This window comes from Marmota flaviventris, chromosome 11, assembly GCF_047511675.1.
Source record: "Marmota flaviventris isolate mMarFla1 chromosome 11, mMarFla1.hap1, whole genome shotgun sequence".
In the NCBI taxonomy this organism is placed as follows: Eukaryota; Metazoa; Chordata; class Mammalia; order Rodentia; family Sciuridae; genus Marmota; species Marmota flaviventris.
This window is the reverse complement of record NC_092508.1, coordinates 33,763,650-33,781,718: the sequence shown is the minus strand read 5'-3', so window position 1 is coordinate 33,781,718 and position 18,069 is coordinate 33,763,650. Positions and strand designations below refer to the sequence as shown.

Here is an 18,069-nt window from a genome sequence, read left to right as displayed (position 1 = left end):
CATTCAACATTGATGACCATATGGTATGCTGTTGATGTATGTGCTCAAATCTGGCTTTAAAAAGGGTACCAGGTATTTTTGTTTTACGGACAATTCCAGATCACTTTTTAACTTATTTCATCTAGCAAACTTAGCTTTAGGTCTTGCATCTTTTATGGGTTTTGGAAAAATTACCATAGGTTCCATTTTACGGAGAGTGTATCTTTCACTGATATATTTGCCAGACATCAGTTCCATAGGAAGAAACAGAAGAGCTTACCGCTTTGGTCTTACTCAGCTCCTGTAATTGCAGGGTGTCGCTTTCATGTTGTTTCAAGAGCTCCTAAAAACAATATTATTGGCTCTGGATATTCTTTTGGAGAATTAAGAAAGCCAGTAGAGGATTCAGGAATATAATATTTACTAAAGCTTATATATCAATATAATGATACACACATTGTCAACAAATGATATGGCATTTTGAAGTTAACTAATGAAAATCTTATATTAAACACTATCACATTGATAAATATAAAATAAATTAGATTTTCATCAAAAGCTTTTAAATTAGTGTACAGATTCAATATTGTTAAGGATTTATTTCTGCATGGATTGATCTTTATTTTCAATGTATTCCTAGTCAAAATGCCCACAGGCTTTCTTGAGAAGTTAATTCTCAATTGACAAGCTAGTTCTAAAATGTATATGCAAATGCAAAGAATGGGGGGAAAATAATCTTGGAAAACATTACTAAAGTTAGATGATCTTAACTATTTGGTATTAAGCTCTAATAGGTAAGACTACTTTATGTTTGTGGGCCTAAGCGAAGACAATTAGTCATAAGAAACAGAATGGAGTCTGACTCCCCACCCCCAATGACCCCAATACAACTCAATGGGAAAAGGAATGTTGTTTTGTTTTTGGTTTAAAAAGAAAAAATTGGTGCTGAAACAACTAAATATTCATATGTAAAAAAGTGACCCATGGTATCTACCTCACTCTGTATACACAAATTGTTCAAAATGGATCATAAAATCATAAAAGTTAAAATCATGAAGTTTCTAAAAAAATAGAATATCTTTGTGGCATTGTAATAGACAACGTCAAAACTTATCAAATTTCACACTTAAGTCTGTGTGTTTTGCTAAGTATAAATGATAGCTCAATGAGAGAGAGAAGGAGAGAGAGATATCTATTTACAGCCAGCATCACTAGAGAAATAACAGGAAGAAGAAAGAAAGGATGTATACAGATCAAATCTCCCTCCACAAAAGGAATGGCTACTTCTTATTCCGATGATTTTGCCCTCCAGACCTCAGGAGCCCTATACACACTTGCAGAACCTGACCCCATCTCATTGTTGTTTTGTCCATTAATAATAGTGAATATCAGAAATTGACTTTTATTGGTGAACTTAGTGGATTTTGGATTAGCATAATGGTTAGACATGGACACAAAAGTGGAATATGTAGAATATCCAAAATATTGGGAAAACATTTTACCTAAAAGTGGTACAAGAATGTAACAAAGTCTGTAGCTGTCCACTTAAGCATGGTGCCTAGGACTTGATCCCAGGTGGCCCTGAGTCCTGCTAAGGACATGCTCTGGTTGCCTGGTGCAGATGATAACGGGTGCCAAGTTCTGCCTCTGGGATGCCGTCATGCCTGTCACTGGGAAAACTTCTGTGCATCTAAAAGTTCAGAGACCTGGTGGCATGAAATGTCGGGGCTGCTTGCTAATGCATAGTTGCTAAGTAAATGTTCATCAGTATGGCAAAACTTGGCCTGAGACCTGCTTTCATTATTACCTGGTCTCAGAAGTAAGGTTTTAGCAGTAGTGAGGTTTGGCTAGCAGGAGTAGTCAACCCTCACCTCCCTTCTTTATTTACTAAGAGTCTTGTGTGACCAAATGTGTTTGGTTTGCAGCAATGCCTTTTCTCTTCTGCTATAGTCAGGAATGAAAAAGACATTCAGAGATGGCATTTTGGTAAAATTGGGGATTTCAGGTTCTGTATATTTAGCATTCAGTTATTTCCTATCACTTAAGATTTTCATTTCAACAAACAAGTAGTAAGACTAGCTAAAGGAGAGCAAACCTATCAACCTACCTGATTTTATTTCCAGGAAAGCTGGGTAAGGACAGGATTGCCCATCAGTCACACAAAAAGATTCCTGACTATGGAGGAGCTACTGTGCCTGGACCACACACATGCAACCACCGAGTGCTCCCTGACCTACCTCCTTCTCGCTAATGAGGTTCTCAATAGAAGCACTGTAGGATTCAGTTATTTTCTTTTTTTCTTCTTCTGACTCTAACTCGAACTTTTTTGTCATCTTGTGTTCTGCAGAGGTGTGAAAAAAGCACATCTATGTGTAAATATGGAAAAACAAGTATAGAGAGAAACCCAGAATATTTGAAGATACCAGCAATTTCAGACCAAGTCAAACCCCAGTCCTTTCAGCCTGGTGTTTGGACTCTGACCTGGAAATGCCTGAGGATGAGGTGATCATGATGGTTGTCCTTGATCACATTAGCCATATGAGATTTACTGTCACCACCTGTGGTTCTTGTGTGCATTATTTATTTTGGATGTGTTACTTATTATTCCTAAATATTCTTGTCTTAAAGCTCTTGGCTTACCTGATTTTCTCCAGCAATATCATTCATTTTGTCCTAAAGCCCTGAGGTTGGCTTATCTTGTTTTTTTTTTTTTCTGGGCAAAAAATCTGCCACCAGAACCCTAATACTACAAAGGAGGAAAGAAGGGAAGGGACAAACACAAATTCCCTCTGTGTGGCAATTCTGGGGGCGGAGGAATTCTCTGGACTGACAGGGAAACCCTGGAATGGGATGCATAAATTCTAGTTTTTCAAAACCTAGATGTGTGTTGTGTAAGACTGTAGAAGTCTGGGAGGTGACCAACACACAGGAGCAGCTCCACATCCCAACCCCAGCCAGAGTCCCCACCAGAACGTGAACGTCCCAGGGAGTCTTTGCATTTGAATGAGTAATTTGGTTTAAACTGAATAAACGTAAGATAAGAGGAATAGGTTTGTAGAGGGCCCACTCCTCCTTGGACTATTCCTCTCCACCAGTCGCTCTGTACATTCTTCCATGAATGAAGAAGCTCAGTGTTGTGGGAAGTGCTACAGATCTAAACTCTAGGTTAAGCGTTGAATGTATTCAAAAGCTTTATCAAACATGGCTCCCTTTGGGGGGACATGGGGACAAGGAGGCTCTTGCTATAATGGATTGTGTGGTTCATCCCTGCTCTCTCCCCAAAATGAATATTTCAAATTCTAATTGAAGAACTCCTGGAGCTTTGGGGTCGCCTGTAACTAGATATTAAGTCTACATTCCTATTAGAGGTCACAACACTTGTTCAAGTCCATGATAGGCAAACTTGGAACCAGTGAGTTTGAAAGATACAAGCTCAGGCCCCTTAGTTCAGGTGTGTAAACTTGAAAAGGACCCTGCCCTTCTCATCACATGGGAGATTTTTTTTGCCTGTGGTTTGTTTTGTGGTACTGGGGATTAAACACAGAGCCTCACACATGCTAGGCAAGTACTCTATCACTGAGCTGCAAACTCAACTCTTTATTTTGAGACAGGGTCTCACTAAATTGTTCAGGCTGGCTTCAAACTTGGACTTGCCATCCTCCTTCCTCAGCCTCCTGGGTTGCTGGGATCACAGTGTGTGCCACTATGCCCGGCCATTTTGTTTTCTTGATGACTACAGCACCTTCCATTCAGGAGTCTTGTGTGGGGCCGTCACCCTTGGTAAACCCAAGGTCCCTCAAGTCAAGGCCAAGCCTAAGGCAGTTTTCTGCTGAGCTTGTCATCCCCAAGCCCAACATCTCTGTAGTACTCACTCTGTTGCAGCAGGATCTTTTCCCTCTCCAACTTCTCATCCTTCTCCCATTCTGCTTTCCGCTTTGACCATTTTTCTTCTATTTCATCATAAATGCTGTCCTGTGGAGTCCCAAAGACACCATGAGGAAAAGAGCCCTAAGCCCTAGAGAAATCCATGCACACTAGAGAGGCCCCCTTACGCACAGGCCCTTGCCCTGGGCAACTTCCCTCACTGACAGGGCCCTCCTTGGATGACCTATGGGAAGTAAATTCCATCCCCATCCAGCAGAGAATTGTGGAACCCAAAAGGTCAGGGGAGAACCATGCACGCCTGAGCGGCCTTTGCCCTGCTGGGACTGGGCTTCCACTGAACACAGCTAGGCTCTCCAGGTGGGAGAATCCCATGTCAGCTCTTGCTGAACCATGAGTCGCTCTTCAGTGGCACACAAGAAAGAAGAGAAATGCCTGGAGTTAATTTGAAGACTTAGAACACAGCATGATGTCTGGCAGAAGTCCCCGTTTGTTTTGCAGGGAATCCTAGAAACCCAAAAGAAGGCGGCCCAGGATCTCAATGATGCTAGTAAGTTCCCAGAAGGGAAAGCATCAGGAGCCACACTAATTGGGGCATCAGTTCCCTGTGGAGTCATTGGGACCGTGCTGATGGGTTCTCTCTCCTCATTTTCATGCTGGTGGGCAACGTGGTTGCCATGGAGTTCAAGTGGCCTGGAGAGGCCCAGACTGAAATAAACACAGAGTAAATTTAGGAACGTGGGACAGTTCATCTGGTCATAAATCTGGTCAGGTTTTGGATATAAGCTCAAAACTGAAACTCTCAGTAGCACATAGAACTTCAGAAGTAGTGCTGGTGTTTCACCTTTGATGGGTGTGACCACCTGTCTTGGTTTGCCTGGGACTGCCCAGGTATATGCAATAAAGTCTGGAATCCCAGGAAACTCTCAGTCCCAAGGCAACAGGACTAGTTTGTTCCTATATTTAACAGTTAAATAGGAAGAGGGCTTGAGTCTGCCTTTCCCCTGTCCACTTCCCATCCCCTGTCCACTCATCCTCCTCACAAGGCATCATACTCTAACTCTGGGCCTTCATCAGATTAGCTGATTATGTGGATGGGTTATGCTCTGAGATGGCTACGTATTCCATGCTCAGTTTGTACAGTGCAGTGTGACAGAGATTTTTAGGATTACAATTTGGCCAAATCTACTAAAGGCCTTAAAAATATTCATCCCTGCTGAGCACGGTGGCATACGCCTGTAATCCCAATGGCTCAGGAGGCTGAGGCAGGAGGGATCATGAGTTCAAAGCCAGCTTCAACAACAGCAAGGTGCTAAGCAACTCAGTGAGACACTGTCTCTAAATAAAATACAAAATAGGGCTGCAAAGTGGCTCAGAGATTGAGTGCCCCTGAGCTTAATCTCTGGTACTAAAAAAAAAAAAAAAAAAAAATTCAATCCTTTTGACTCAGCACTGCCAGAATCAAAGATGTTTAAAGTGATTATATACATAAATTTTTATTTATTTATTTATTTTTTTGTTCATCAAGCAATTGGAAGCAACTCAAACATCCAACCTTTGGGGAATAGTGAAATACATGTTTTCACTAGGATAATATCTAGTCATTAAAAAGGAGAAAAAAGTTTCTGCCTGGTAAAAAGAGGATACAAAACTATACACAGATTTAATACATTAAAAGAATACAGATTTTTGCAGAGGTTGTCTTTGGATGGTAACACTTCTTTCTTTTGATTGTTACTGTTGTTGGTTATTCCCATTGCTTTTTTTTTTTTTTTTTAGTGAACAATAATAATAGTGAATACCAGAATTAATAATTTGTGGTATAACCACAAACATATTTGTCAATAGGCCTCTTTACAGTCTGGGATGACTTGTCATACGTGGAAGCCATTGGGTCCACCCTTCTTCCTGGGTACAGTAAGTGCCACTTAGGTCTATGGATGCTGGAGTCTCAGGACATGGTTTTTTCGGGCAAGAGCTCTGGATTCAATGTTGTCAGCCAGGCATAAGACTTGCTTCTCTCACTCTCGGAAGCCAACAAGGAGCTCTGTCTCACCTGATACATATGAAACATATTCTTCAAATACTTATACTCCTTTTCCATCTCCTCTGGACCAAAGGAAAACAACAGGGTCATCATCACTCCTCTGAAAGGCACATTTCAAACTCAAATGTGAGCTCTGGAGCACAGCTCCCCACCCTCAACTCCTCCTCCCAGCTGTGAGGCCTGTAAGTGCCCCAGAAATTCCCCTTGAACCTTCAAAACTCAATTGCTTGGACTCCACCCTGCACCTGTGGAACTGGGGTTTCCGGGGACAAATTATTTGTTGACAAATAAACTTCTTGTTAACAAAGTCTTAAAGACATCCCAGGGGCTGAGCTACATCTGTGGGGAAAAGAGGAACAAAAGCTTGTGGCATGTATCTGCTGCTCTTTTAGGTGACATTTCTTGGTTTACCATGACTACGAAAACAATACATGCTCTCTTGAGAAAACTGGAAAATCAGAAAAGTGTCAATAAGATATGATCTTTTAAAAGATTGGGGCAAAATAAAGGAAGAAGGCCCTATAGCATTACTTCTTCCCTCTGTGGAGATGAGTCTGCGAACCCAGAATTCAGGAGGCTACACATTTCACCCTTCAGGAGGGCAGTGTAAATAGTAAGGTCAAATGGCCAGTACAACCCTCTGCTTTATAAGGCTATACAGTGGCAGTGTGTCAGGGAGAACTGAATAAAACCCTGTCATGTTGCAGGTCAGGAAACTTGCCAAATTGTAATAGTGTCATATTTGTAGAACTCAGGAATGTGCTTTTTAAAGTGTTTTCAGATTCTCTTCATACTCACAAGGGTAGATATTTTGTTCTCAATTCCCAGATGAGGAACTGAGACTCAAGATGAAGGGACATCCTCAGACCTTCCAGGAAAAGGAAGGACCTTGGTAGACATAATCTTTCCTTTTTTCAGTCCCCCCCTCTTTCCCCCTTAGCTTCAGGAAGAAACGTCTGGTACCTGGCTACCACCCATCCATGGCCATGGGAGCCCTGGCCCCACACCCACACTATCAGCCCCTCGTCCCTTCACCCAGGCCCTGAGGGTACCTAGTTTTCCCCGGGAAGCTGCCTTCTCTGCCTTCAACGCTTCTTTGTACTTGTTCTCTAACTCACTGAGCTCTGTTCTGTGAGCCTTTCTGAGCTCCCTGTGGGATACAGAAAACCACAATCACCAGTGAACAGGGCTGAGCCCCACCCTGGCCTGACCCCCACCCCTCGCCCACACTGGAGGAAGCCCTCACTTCCTGGAGCAGTCTCTTGCTTCTATTCAGAGAGAGGTGAGCCGTTTCCTGTTTTCTGCAGGCACTGTTTGAATGGAGCTGGTAGCAGCTGCAGACTCGACCCAAATAGTCAGCAGTCTACTTACAGCTCACTTGGGAAACTGAGCTACGTTAGCTACATTAGGATAATTTCAGACCCCAAGGTCTTCCCAGCTGCCCTCTCAAGAGGCAGGTTTTGGCAGTGTCTCAGACACATGTTAAATGAAAGTCACTTAGGTTGATTTCGTATCTTGGCTATTATGTATAGTGGTGCAATAAGCATGGGGATGCACACAACCCTAAGGGAACTGATTTCAAATCTTTGGGGGTAAATATCCAGTAGTGGGATTGCTGGATCATATGGTAATTCTAGTTTCAATTTTTTGAGGAATCTCCATATTATTTTCCATAATGCCTGTCCCCATTTACATGACTCCCACTAGCGCTGTGAAAGGCTTTCCTTTCTCCACATTCTTGCACTTGTTATCTATTTTCTTTTTGATAATAGCTTTTGATAGGTGAGTGGTATCTCATTGTGGTTTTTCGGGTTTTTTTGTTTTGTTTTGTTTTTGTCCAATTAGTTATATATGACAGCAGAATGCATTTCAACTTTTTGTACACTAAAAGAGCACAGCTTTTCATTTCTTTGGTTATAATGCAGAGTCACACCATTCGTGCAATCATACATGTACATAGGGTAATAATATCAGTCTCAATCCACCATCTTTCTCACCCCCATACTCCCTCCCCTTCCCTCACTTCCTTCTACCCAATCTAGAGTCCCTCCATTCTTCCATTGCTCTCCCCCCACACCATTATGGATCAGCATCCACATATCACAGAAAACATTTGGCCTTGTTTTGGGGGGATTGTCTTATTTTACTTAGCATGATGTTCTCCAGCTCCATCCATTTACCTGCAAATGCTGTAATTTCATCCTTCTTCAAAGCTGAGTAATATTCTATTGAATATATATACCACGTTTGATTTATCAGTCATCTATTGAAGGACACATAGGTTGGTTCCATAGCTTAGCTATTGTGAATTGAGCTATTATAAACATTGATGTGACCATGATACTATAGTGTGCTGATTTTAAGTCCTTTGGGTGTAAACCGAGGAGTGGGATAGCTGGGTGGTTCCATTCCAAGTTTTCTAAAGAATCTCTGTACTGCTTTCCAGAGTTATTGCACCAATTTGCAGTCCAATAGCAATTTATGAGTGTACCTTTTCCCCAGATCCTCTCTAACACTTATTATTGCTTGTATTCTTGATAACTGGCTTTCTGACTAGAGTGAGATGAAATCTTAGAGTAGTTTTGATTTGCATTTCTCTAATTACTAGAGATGATGAAAATTTTTCCATATATTTGTTGATCGATTGTATATTTTCTGTGAAGTGTCTGGGAATCTGGGTTGAGAAATCTGCTGAGATCCAAATGGGTTTTTTCCCCCTATATGTAATCTGAAACTTTTCTCTTGAGACCTTTAAAATTCTATCTTCATGTTGTATGGAAGGCATTTTCATTATACTGTGTCTTGGTGTAGATCTGTTATAATTTTGTACATTTGGTATCCTGTAAGACTCTTATATTTGATTTTCCAATTCATTCTTCAGGGTTGGGAAATGTTCTGATATTATTTCACTGAAAAAATTGTACATTCCTTTGGCTTATGTCTCTGTACCTTCCTCTATCCCAGAAAATCTGAAATTTGGTCTTTTCATGTTATCTCAATATTCTTGGAGGTTCTGCTCATGGTTTCTTACCATCTTCATTATGTGGTCAACTTTATTTTTAGGATTATATATTTTGTCTTCATTGAGTGAGGTTCTGTGTTCCAAGTGATCTAGTCTGTTGGTGATGCTTTCTATTGAATTTTTAATTTGGTTTATTGTTTAATTCATTTCAAGATTTTCTGTTTGTTTTTTTTTCAGAATCTCTTTCTTGAAGTAACCTTTTGCTATCCATATTTGCTCTCTTATCTTTTTACAGAAGTGATCTTTTGTTTCTTGTATTTGCTTGCTTATATAATTCTTTACTTTGCAAATCATTTTAACTATGTACATTCTGAACTCATTCTCTGATATTTATTTTACTGCTGTCAATGCATTCTATTTTTGTAGTATCTTGGTTTGTTTGGGGCACTTTCTTCCCTTGCATTTTCATGTTGTTCGTGTGTCTTCCACTCTAGCAATGTGGATCCAAAGTATTACAGTTTCTACCCTATAGACTTATAGTGTCCCTGCAGGTTTCCCATACCTCACCTTTCAGGGAGAGATCAATGCAAACAATTTGCAGCCATAAATAAAATGGCTTCAATTTAAATGATTATAGTTTTGTTCTAATAAACAGAAATGATGTGTGCTATTATCAGCTACAATAAATACAAAAGTTTCTAATGGTGGACAAAGAGAGAACCGGGAGAAGGGGGTATAGGATGTGATGTATATGAGGTAGGAAGTGAGAATGTAGAAGTATTAGATTATAGGAAGAGTGAAGAAGGAATCAAATGAAGTTAGCTGTTAGCAAGAGAAAAGACAGAAAGATACTCCAAAGAAACAAATAAGTGAGAGGAAATATATAGAGTAAAAGTATAAATAAATAAATAAATTAAAAATGTAAAAATAAAAGCATATACAACAAAATTGTAATATACTATTCAGACATCTCAGTACATGGGAATTTTGGACTTTAACCTCAATTTTGTGAAAAACCTAAAACATCTCTTAAAAAGTAGCTAACAATCAAAAGGCTATGTGTGACTCAACTAGGAGTGCTCTCTCCACCAGGATTGTTGAGGCTGCTTTGGGACTCAGCAGGTAGCCTAGAAGGGAACTTTGAGATTCTCCTCACTCCCACAGACAACACACCTCCTTTTCATTTCCCCTTGATTTGTCAATCAATTTCTCCTTCTCTCCCTTCTTCCTAGTTTCCCCAGGTTTCAACCTAGCAGCCAGGAAGAGATAAGAAAAGGAGAAAAAGAAGGAAGAGGAAAAGGAGAAGAATGTGCTGAGAACAAATGGTTCACAAAGGTTCTCTGAAATCTCAGAGAACAAAAATGGCTCCTGTCAACAACAAACAAACAAAAAAAATTATAATCAAAGCAAAAAAAATGGATGACAAAATACAAGAGCAGGAATAGCTTTTCTGTGCTTCATTTTAGTGCTCTCAAATTAGGCCATCCTGCTGTCCAGTGACTCATGCTTTACTCATCTCACTGATCCCCAATCTCTGATTCCACTTTGCACCATCTCAAGTCCCAGAGAATTGAAATTCTGTAGATGGTGCAGAAGCCTTAAGGCCTTCAGCACACAGGGATCATGCTAGAAAGCATACCTGTTCTTGTTTTCAAAGTTCTGTTTCATCTCAGCACACTGGAGTTCCATTTCATTAAAAAGCTGAAAATGAAGTCATCATTAAACAACACTGTGTTGAAAACCTAGGCCCCACTCTGATTTGCTTCTTCTGAAAAGTCTTCCAAATCACAGGGGATGCCTCCCACCCCTCACTTCCCCTATTTGTGTTTTGCAATATCAGAGAACATGCTATTATCAAGGGAATGAAACAATTCTTGCCTTACTCTTTGTTGTTTTGTACTTAATCAGTGCATAATGTTGGTGCATGGAGGCCATCTCTTTGATTAATTGATTTTTGTGGATTGGTCTGGTCTCTTCTGCTGGACTGTCATTTCTTTGTAAGACTGGCCTTTGGGTTTCTGGATAAATAACTCAATTGAGAGATCCTTTACTGAGCAAAGGACTTGGCCCAGAACTAACACTTAGATGCTGATTTTAAGGAACTTAAGGTTTAGTGTTATCCCGTCCTGTGGATAGCATGGTGGGGTTCCAGCAGACAGGATTTGCTTACTTTAAGGTGACTCCCTTCTAACACACCAGACCTTCTGGTCAGTGTCACAACAGTCAGCTGAGATAAGACTTTAATGTCTTTGACTAGAGGCGAGGAGCCAGAGACTGCCTGGTACAACCAAGGGGTCAGGCCCCAGGGGTGACAAGCACGATGGCAGCCAGCACGTCTCCTCCACAGGATCACATCACAAATTAGGATGTTCCCCAAAGTGGGGTATTTTCAAGATCACAATCTAGGTCCCTCCGTGGAAACAGTCTCTGCATGTTTGTCCTCAGCAGGACCTGTGCTTATAAGTCACAATGTGCATGTTACCCAACAACACACTACTGTTGGGCTGTGACCTTATACAAATGATAAAACTTCCCTGAGCCTCAATATTCTTTCTGTAGAAGGACACATCAACCTGGCAGAGTTTTCAGATAAATAAGATAATGAATCAGTAGTGGAGATCATCTCAGCCTGGGTCATAAGCTGGGTTCCTGTAGGATTTGGACATACCTAGGATGTACCAGAGAGTGAAAGGTTGCCTGCTGGGCGGGGGTAGAATCTCACAAATTTGTGTCAATTACACTGGGGATGATATTTTTGAGCATAATTCTATTCTATTATTCTAGCCCAGACCAACAGGCATATCTGCTTGAGGTGGGGAAAAAGAGACCATGATGTAATGGGTAATACAATCTAAAGAAGTATCACTTATGCAGATCCCAGGAAGCATATAAAAATGATTTCATATAGAAATGATTCTGAAGAGTGACTTTTAACAGCTTAATAGCAACAGAGTGGGCACTGGAGGCCTCCAGGAAGATTTGAGCAACACTGGAAGTTTCCTCCATGTGGGTGAAAATGGTAAGATCCTGGCAACCTCTGAAGCTGATCTCACCACAAAGGCCAGATGAGGAGTGACCAGTGCCCCCTAGTATGGAGAGGAGGTTCACTGCATACCTGGAAGACACCTGGAGAACTCCCAGAAATGAACAAGCTAAACCTTGAGCGCTTGTTGTTATGGATGAAGATGGAGTCAAAGAGATACTATCAGTTGCATGGTCCTATCTTCAGAGTTCTATCATCTAGATAACATGGTTCATGGGAATAAAGTGCTTGGCATCTTGCCTGGCACATTGGTGATCTGAAAATATTAGTCTTACCCCATCCAGAAAGATGTTGGCTAATGCAAGGATCACTCACCAATTTCTGGTCAGCCTGGTGATCTCTGTTCATCTGTTCTATTAATGCTGTCAGCTCTGAGATCTGCTCTTCAAGGTCACTAATTATATTGGTCCTGTGGGAGAAGTAATTCTTCTATCATCTACAGAACTTACAATTCATTGCAGGCCAGTCAGGCCCCTGGGATGATTAGAACCAGGTCATTTCTGTACTAGCTCCACCATTATGAGGTAGGCATGACAGAATGGAGGGGTGCTCTTGGAGAAGGTTGGTTGCAGTTGAGTGATTGAACCTCAGATCTAGCCTTTTGGGTGACCTGGCCAGAAGGGAGCAGGGTGGTTTGGTACCCTATTGAGTAAAGAGAAATAGGAGTATGTCTGACATTGATTAGGGTTTGACCTTGACTTGATCGTGATATTTGAAATGCAGCAGGGTTAAGCTCAGAGGATTAGGAAATGAGAAGGCGGGGAGTAGGATTCATGCGGACAGTGAATCATACACAAGAAATGGGCCAGAAATAGGACTAAGAGAGGAGTTAAGAGAGTGACTTTCAGAATAGATAATTATTTACTGTGTTTGTGGGCCTGAGGCTGCCATGATATGTATAAATTATTCAGTTCTATCTGGTTGAGCCAGAGGAAACAGGGTAGCAAGTAATGCTATGTGCAGTGAAACTGAAGGGAGTTCACTTGGCCAAACACTCCTCTATGTCTAACTGGGCATGAAAGCATGTGAGGTAAGAAAACAAGACAGGATCTGGGGGGAGGGTAACAGGATCTGAGAAAGTCGAACAATACAGAACCCTTGTCTTCTGAACATGAGCTTCGGTATAAGGAATGTGCAGACAGCTTTACCAGGGAATGAGACAAGCATGGGCTATTATGTTTTATTATGCCACAACTGGTGGCAAACTTCTTAGGAGGCCACAAAGTAGCTGTGGGTATTAGTGTGACTGGCAAGTACATGTACATGACCCATTCTCTTCCTGCTGAGGGTTGTGAATGAGCAGAGAAAAGAGGGCAGAGATGGAATAACCCCACTGGATGGGAAGACGGGGACTTGGTCTGGCTTCTGGGCCAGGTCAGAGGACTCCGGGCAACTCCAAAGCACAGTTTGACCCTCAACCTGAATCTCTTCTAACCCTAACTAATGGTTTGGCTGTGTCCTTTCTACACACTGACAGATGGGTAAGTGATTATGAAGGCGTGTATGTTTTCTGTTATTGTTTTCTGTTATTGGTCTTTTAGATTTCTGTCTAGAAAAATAATTCTGACAAAAGACTAAAGTCTGAAGGAAAAGACACTCAGAGTAGAGCTGGTAAGAAGTAAGGATGCCTGAACTCAGGGTAGCGAGGAAGGAAGATAGGAGTGAGAAATTGAGGAGGTAGAATTAAAAGGTGTGGGATTATGCTTGGTATGGCATTGGAGGCTAGCGAGAGGGTGGGCTTCAGTGACAGAAGATGACCGTGCTCAATGGAATGGCACTGGGAACTTTCCACTTTGTATTTCCCAGAGGCATGAATTGAGTGGTATTTTTAGACTATTTATAGTGAAAGAAGAAGTGCATACTTGAGTCTTCCAAAACCTGATTTTACTCCTAATTTACATACTCTAAATCTAGACTCATTCATGAATATTTCACCTGTTTCTCACCCACAGGAACAATCACTCTCCTCAGTATGAATCACACTAATTCCATCTTCATCCCATCCTCTGGATTCACTCATGGATGGGATCAGAACAGAGCAAGATGGGTGTGGAGAGAAGCAGCATTGGGAAACAGGGGGCAGAAGAGAGGTGGCCCAGTGGCCCAGGAAAGGATATCAGAGGCTTGTCCTTGAGGCCAGGTGGGATAGCTGAGAGGAGCTGGATGCTGGTCCTAAGACATTACCTGGACATGTTGAATTTGTCCATCATCTCAGATTCCAACCGCTTTTTCCTACCAAACATTTCATCCCCCAAGGTGACAGAAATCTGTTCCCGATTCCGGGCAAGTTGATAGCCAGGTGACACATTGATCACTTCCTGAGCACCAATGGAGAAGATAAAGTAAAATTATAGACTTAGAGCCCTGAGAGTCCTCCAAGTCTACCATTGTCTTATCATCTGAAACATAGAGTCATGAGATGGGATTCCAGGACCCAAGTACCTTCTGCACCCTCCCCCAGTTACCATTCACCCTCAGATCTGTGAGATCCAATCCCAATGCTCAACTGCTCCTCCGCTGCTTTCTCCATGCTGGATGGAGCCATTGTGGAAACTGCTCAGGTTTTGGAATTGAACAGAACTGCCACCAATCTCTAGTTATTTAACATCTCTGTGTCTCAGTTTTCTCATCTGAAAAATGGGGGTAATAATTCTCTCTCAAAGAGCTTTTGTGAGGAAAAGTAAAACAACATAAAGAAATGACTAGCATGGTTGCAAAAAAACAAAACGAAAACGTCAGTTTTTTCTCCTTCCCATACGAGATGCCAAGTCAGATTCCTGGCAGGGCTACCAGCTGGTGTGGACCAGAATGAGATCCTTGCTTCTGGAGCTGCCGAATGACCTTGAGGCCCCTCGTCATTATCTCCTAGAGCATCTCCACCTGGCCCTCTCTTTTACACCCACCTGGATATCACCCAAGGCCGTAGGCATCTTACTCTGGTTTCTAACGACACCCTCCCAGCTGGCCTCTCTGTCTTCAGAATCACTTCCCTAAGTTCATCATCCTCTCCTCCTGGAGAGGCAATTATGTTTTTGTGTGTTTTACTTCCTGGTCATTAAGGAGTGCATGGTTCTTGTGGGGTATGGTGGCGGGAGGGAAGCAAAGCGAAAAATAGCAAAAGGTTCCCATAATATCCTATCAGAGGGCACATTTTCTAAAATGTAATTTTTTTTTAGTTGTAAATGGACACAATACCTTTATTTTATTTGTTTGTTTGTTTGTTTATTTGTTTATTTATTTATTTATTTTGGTGCCAGGGATCAAACCCAGAGCCTCACACATGCTATGCAAGTGCTCTACCACTGAGCCACAACCCCACTCCTAAAACGTAATTCTTACCTGGTTCTGTGCTTGTGTCAGACCCATAAACGCTCCTGTGCAGAGCAGGGATCAGGCCCACACTCCAAGGCAGGTGTCAAGAGCCTTTTGGGTTTGCTCTCCATCTCTTTCCCTAGCATTCACTGCTGGTCCCTTCAGGTGTCCTGACAGCCCCTGCCATGGGATTTGTGGCTTCCTGTGCACCGGCAGAGGCTTCCTGCACCTGGGCATGAGCTACACCCTGGCCTGGACTAGCTGTCACTGTCTGGTTTCCCTGGGACTCTTGTCCTGCATGAGCATAGAGTGGCAAGCAAATGCCTGACAGGCTAAGTCGTGGTTCCGCCATTGACCAGACACATGCTGTGCAATGATAACAGCACCTCCTCTTAGGAGCATGCAAAGATTCAGGAAGACAGCATGCGTAAGAGACCTGGGCCTACTGGGCAACTGCTGGATCAATGTCCTGTGACCCTGTCCCGTTGGTACTCACATAAGGTGACTTACAACCCTCCTCTTGCCTTCCTACGTTGGTTTTCACTCTGCAAGAGAAAGAAGTGCTCAGAAAACATCGAGGGCAAAGGCAAGCCCAAAGTTTAGGAGCTGCATCTGATACATCATCATCTGACCCTTCTTCTTGGAGCTCTGGTCATCTGAATTTTAGGGGACTCCCAGGGTGGCTGGGTTTTATGGTTTAGATGTGGTGTTCTCCAAAAGTTCATGTGTGAGACAATGCAAGGAGGTTTGGAGAAGAAAGGATTGGGTCATAGCCTTCACCTAATCAGTGAACTAATTTCTGATGGGATTAACTGAGTGGTATCTGGAAGCAGGTGGGGTGTGGCTGGAGGAGGTGGTTCATTGGGGGCGTGGCTATGTATCTGGAGAGTGGAGAGTCTCTCTTTGCTTCCTGATCACCATATGAGATGCTTCCCTTCACCATACTCTCCACCATGATGTTCAGCCTCACCTAGACCCCCGAGGAATGGAGCAAGCCTTCTATGGACTAAGACATCGGAAACCATGAGCCCTCAAATAACCTTTTTCTCCTCTACAGTTGTTCTGGTCAGATCCTTTAGTCACAGCAGTGAAGAAGCTGATGAAGACACTGGGGAACCCACTGAGGCACAGCCTCAGGGGGGCTGCAGTCTGAATGAGTCTCATTGGGCTAAAATCAAGGGGTCACCAGAACTGTTTTTTTCTAGAAGCTTCCTGTGTCCCTAGTGGCCTTTTCCTCCAACTTCAAAACTAACAATCACTTCACTCCAACCTGTGCTTCTGTTGTCATATTTCTTTCTCAGACTCTGACATTCTGACTTCCTCTTTCATGTAAAAGGACCTTCCTGATTTCACTGGGCCCAACTGGAAAATTCAAGATAGTCTCTCCAACTCAAGGTCAATTGATTAGCAGCCCTAATTTCATCAGCAACCCTAACTCCTCCTGGCAACTACACAACATATTTATAGTTTCCAGGGATTAGAAGGTGGACATCTCTGGAAGGCAGCCGTGGGGGATGAGCATTGTCTGTTCTACCACATCATCTCCTTCCGGTCCCTGAGCTCATCTCCACCACTTCCCCCTCCACTCATGCCATCCTGACCTCTTTGCTTTCTTGGAAGAGGCCAGACACACAAGCAAGTGCCCACACAGGGCCTCTGTCTTGCTGTTCCATCTGCCAGGAGCACTTGGCCCAGACATCAGTGTGGCTGCAGCCATCCCCTTAACACAGGGACTTGACCTGACCTCCCTGTGGACAACAACGGCACCCTCACACCCCCTACTCCCTTGGCCTGCGTTATTTTTCTCTATAGTGTCGCTACCCCCACTAGACTGGAAAGCTCAAGGGAGGGGACACATTGTGTTCATGGCTGTGTCCCCTGTACCCCAAACAGCCCCTGACAAATAACAGGTGGTCAGTAAACATTTTCCAAGCAAATAAAGAAATGATATACAAAGATTTCTGAAAAGACCTAAAACTAAGTTACACTTCTAAGCTTGTCAAATGTGATTAAAACAGAGAGGCTATCTACAGAGAATCTTTAGGTGCAGGAATGTAATCAGTGAAGGTGAGTCACCACCATAACTACATGGGAGCTCACCAAGTTTCCAGAACTGTGAAAAGCATGGTCCCTTGTAAAGCAGGAAAGAGCTAAGGAGGGCTTCCCTGCTGAGAGCTCACTTGTAGTGACTTCAGGAGTTATGGATACGGAGGACTATAGGATTTGCCCACAGAGCCTGAAGTTTTAAGGGAAATTCCAGTGGATTCTGACAATTCTCTGATGTCCTTGGAAGCAGATTAGTTCAAGTCAGGCAGGTCCGGGCATGTTGGGAATTAATTCATTCACATGCCCCAAACCATTCCTGCCTCCCAGATCCAGAAATACGTACTTTGGGACATCAACAGGTTTTGTTGATGGTTGGGATTGGAGGTAATTCTGTTCTTTTGTAGCCGGTAGAAGAGGAGTTAACCTAAAAGTGAAAAATAAGTAACTCAAAAAGAGAACAACGGAAATTCAAAAACCCGTTTCAATACTCTTCATTAAGTACATACTCACAGGACCCAAAATTGAAATATATGGCTTGACAACTGCTATCTTGAAGATCTGAGGCCTTTAAGACCTCAGACCCAAGGCCCTGGCACTTGTCCATTGTTCTGGGGAGTCCCCAAGTTAGCAGCCCAGCTCATCCCCCAGAGCTCTTGTCCTAGAGGGAGGAGACAGCTGCCACCAAAGATTCTCAGTCGGAAGCTGCATTTTCCCTGTCGCACCAACGCTGAGATGTCCTCATTTAAAACAACACTGAGCCTCAGGCAGGACTGATGAGATCAGCGTGTAGCCTCCGCC

At 42.7% G+C, this 18,069-nt stretch overlaps 1 protein-coding gene across 3 annotated transcripts in view; it reads right to left on the bottom strand.

Annotated features, from left to right (window-relative positions):
* The window catches only part of Flacc1 (flagellum associated containing coiled-coil domains 1), a 38,350-nt gene that overhangs the window by 14,509 nt on the left and 5,772 nt on the right, over positions 1 to 18,069 (bottom strand). For 2 of the 3 annotated variants that reach the window (XM_071618913.1, XM_027941874.2), the window contains exons 3-12: positions 17,615 to 17,695; positions 15,722 to 15,770; positions 14,098 to 14,231; positions 12,229 to 12,322; positions 10,510 to 10,571; positions 6,961 to 7,058; positions 5,918 to 5,970; positions 3,852 to 3,951; positions 2,217 to 2,320; positions 260 to 322 (exon numbers count right to left, since the gene is read on the bottom strand). In XM_071618913.1, the coding sequence (XP_071475014.1) occupies positions 260 to 322; positions 2,217 to 2,320; positions 3,852 to 3,951; positions 5,918 to 5,970; positions 6,961 to 7,058; positions 10,510 to 10,571; positions 12,229 to 12,322; positions 14,098 to 14,231; positions 15,722 to 15,770; positions 17,615 to 17,695 (838 nt within the window). Of the gene's footprint in view, positions 1 to 259; positions 323 to 2,216; positions 2,321 to 3,851; positions 3,952 to 5,917; positions 6,009 to 6,960; positions 7,059 to 10,509; positions 10,572 to 12,228; positions 12,323 to 14,097; positions 14,232 to 15,721; positions 15,771 to 17,614; positions 17,696 to 18,069 lie in introns of all 3 variants that reach the window. The other variant, XM_071618914.1, reaches the window with a different exon arrangement.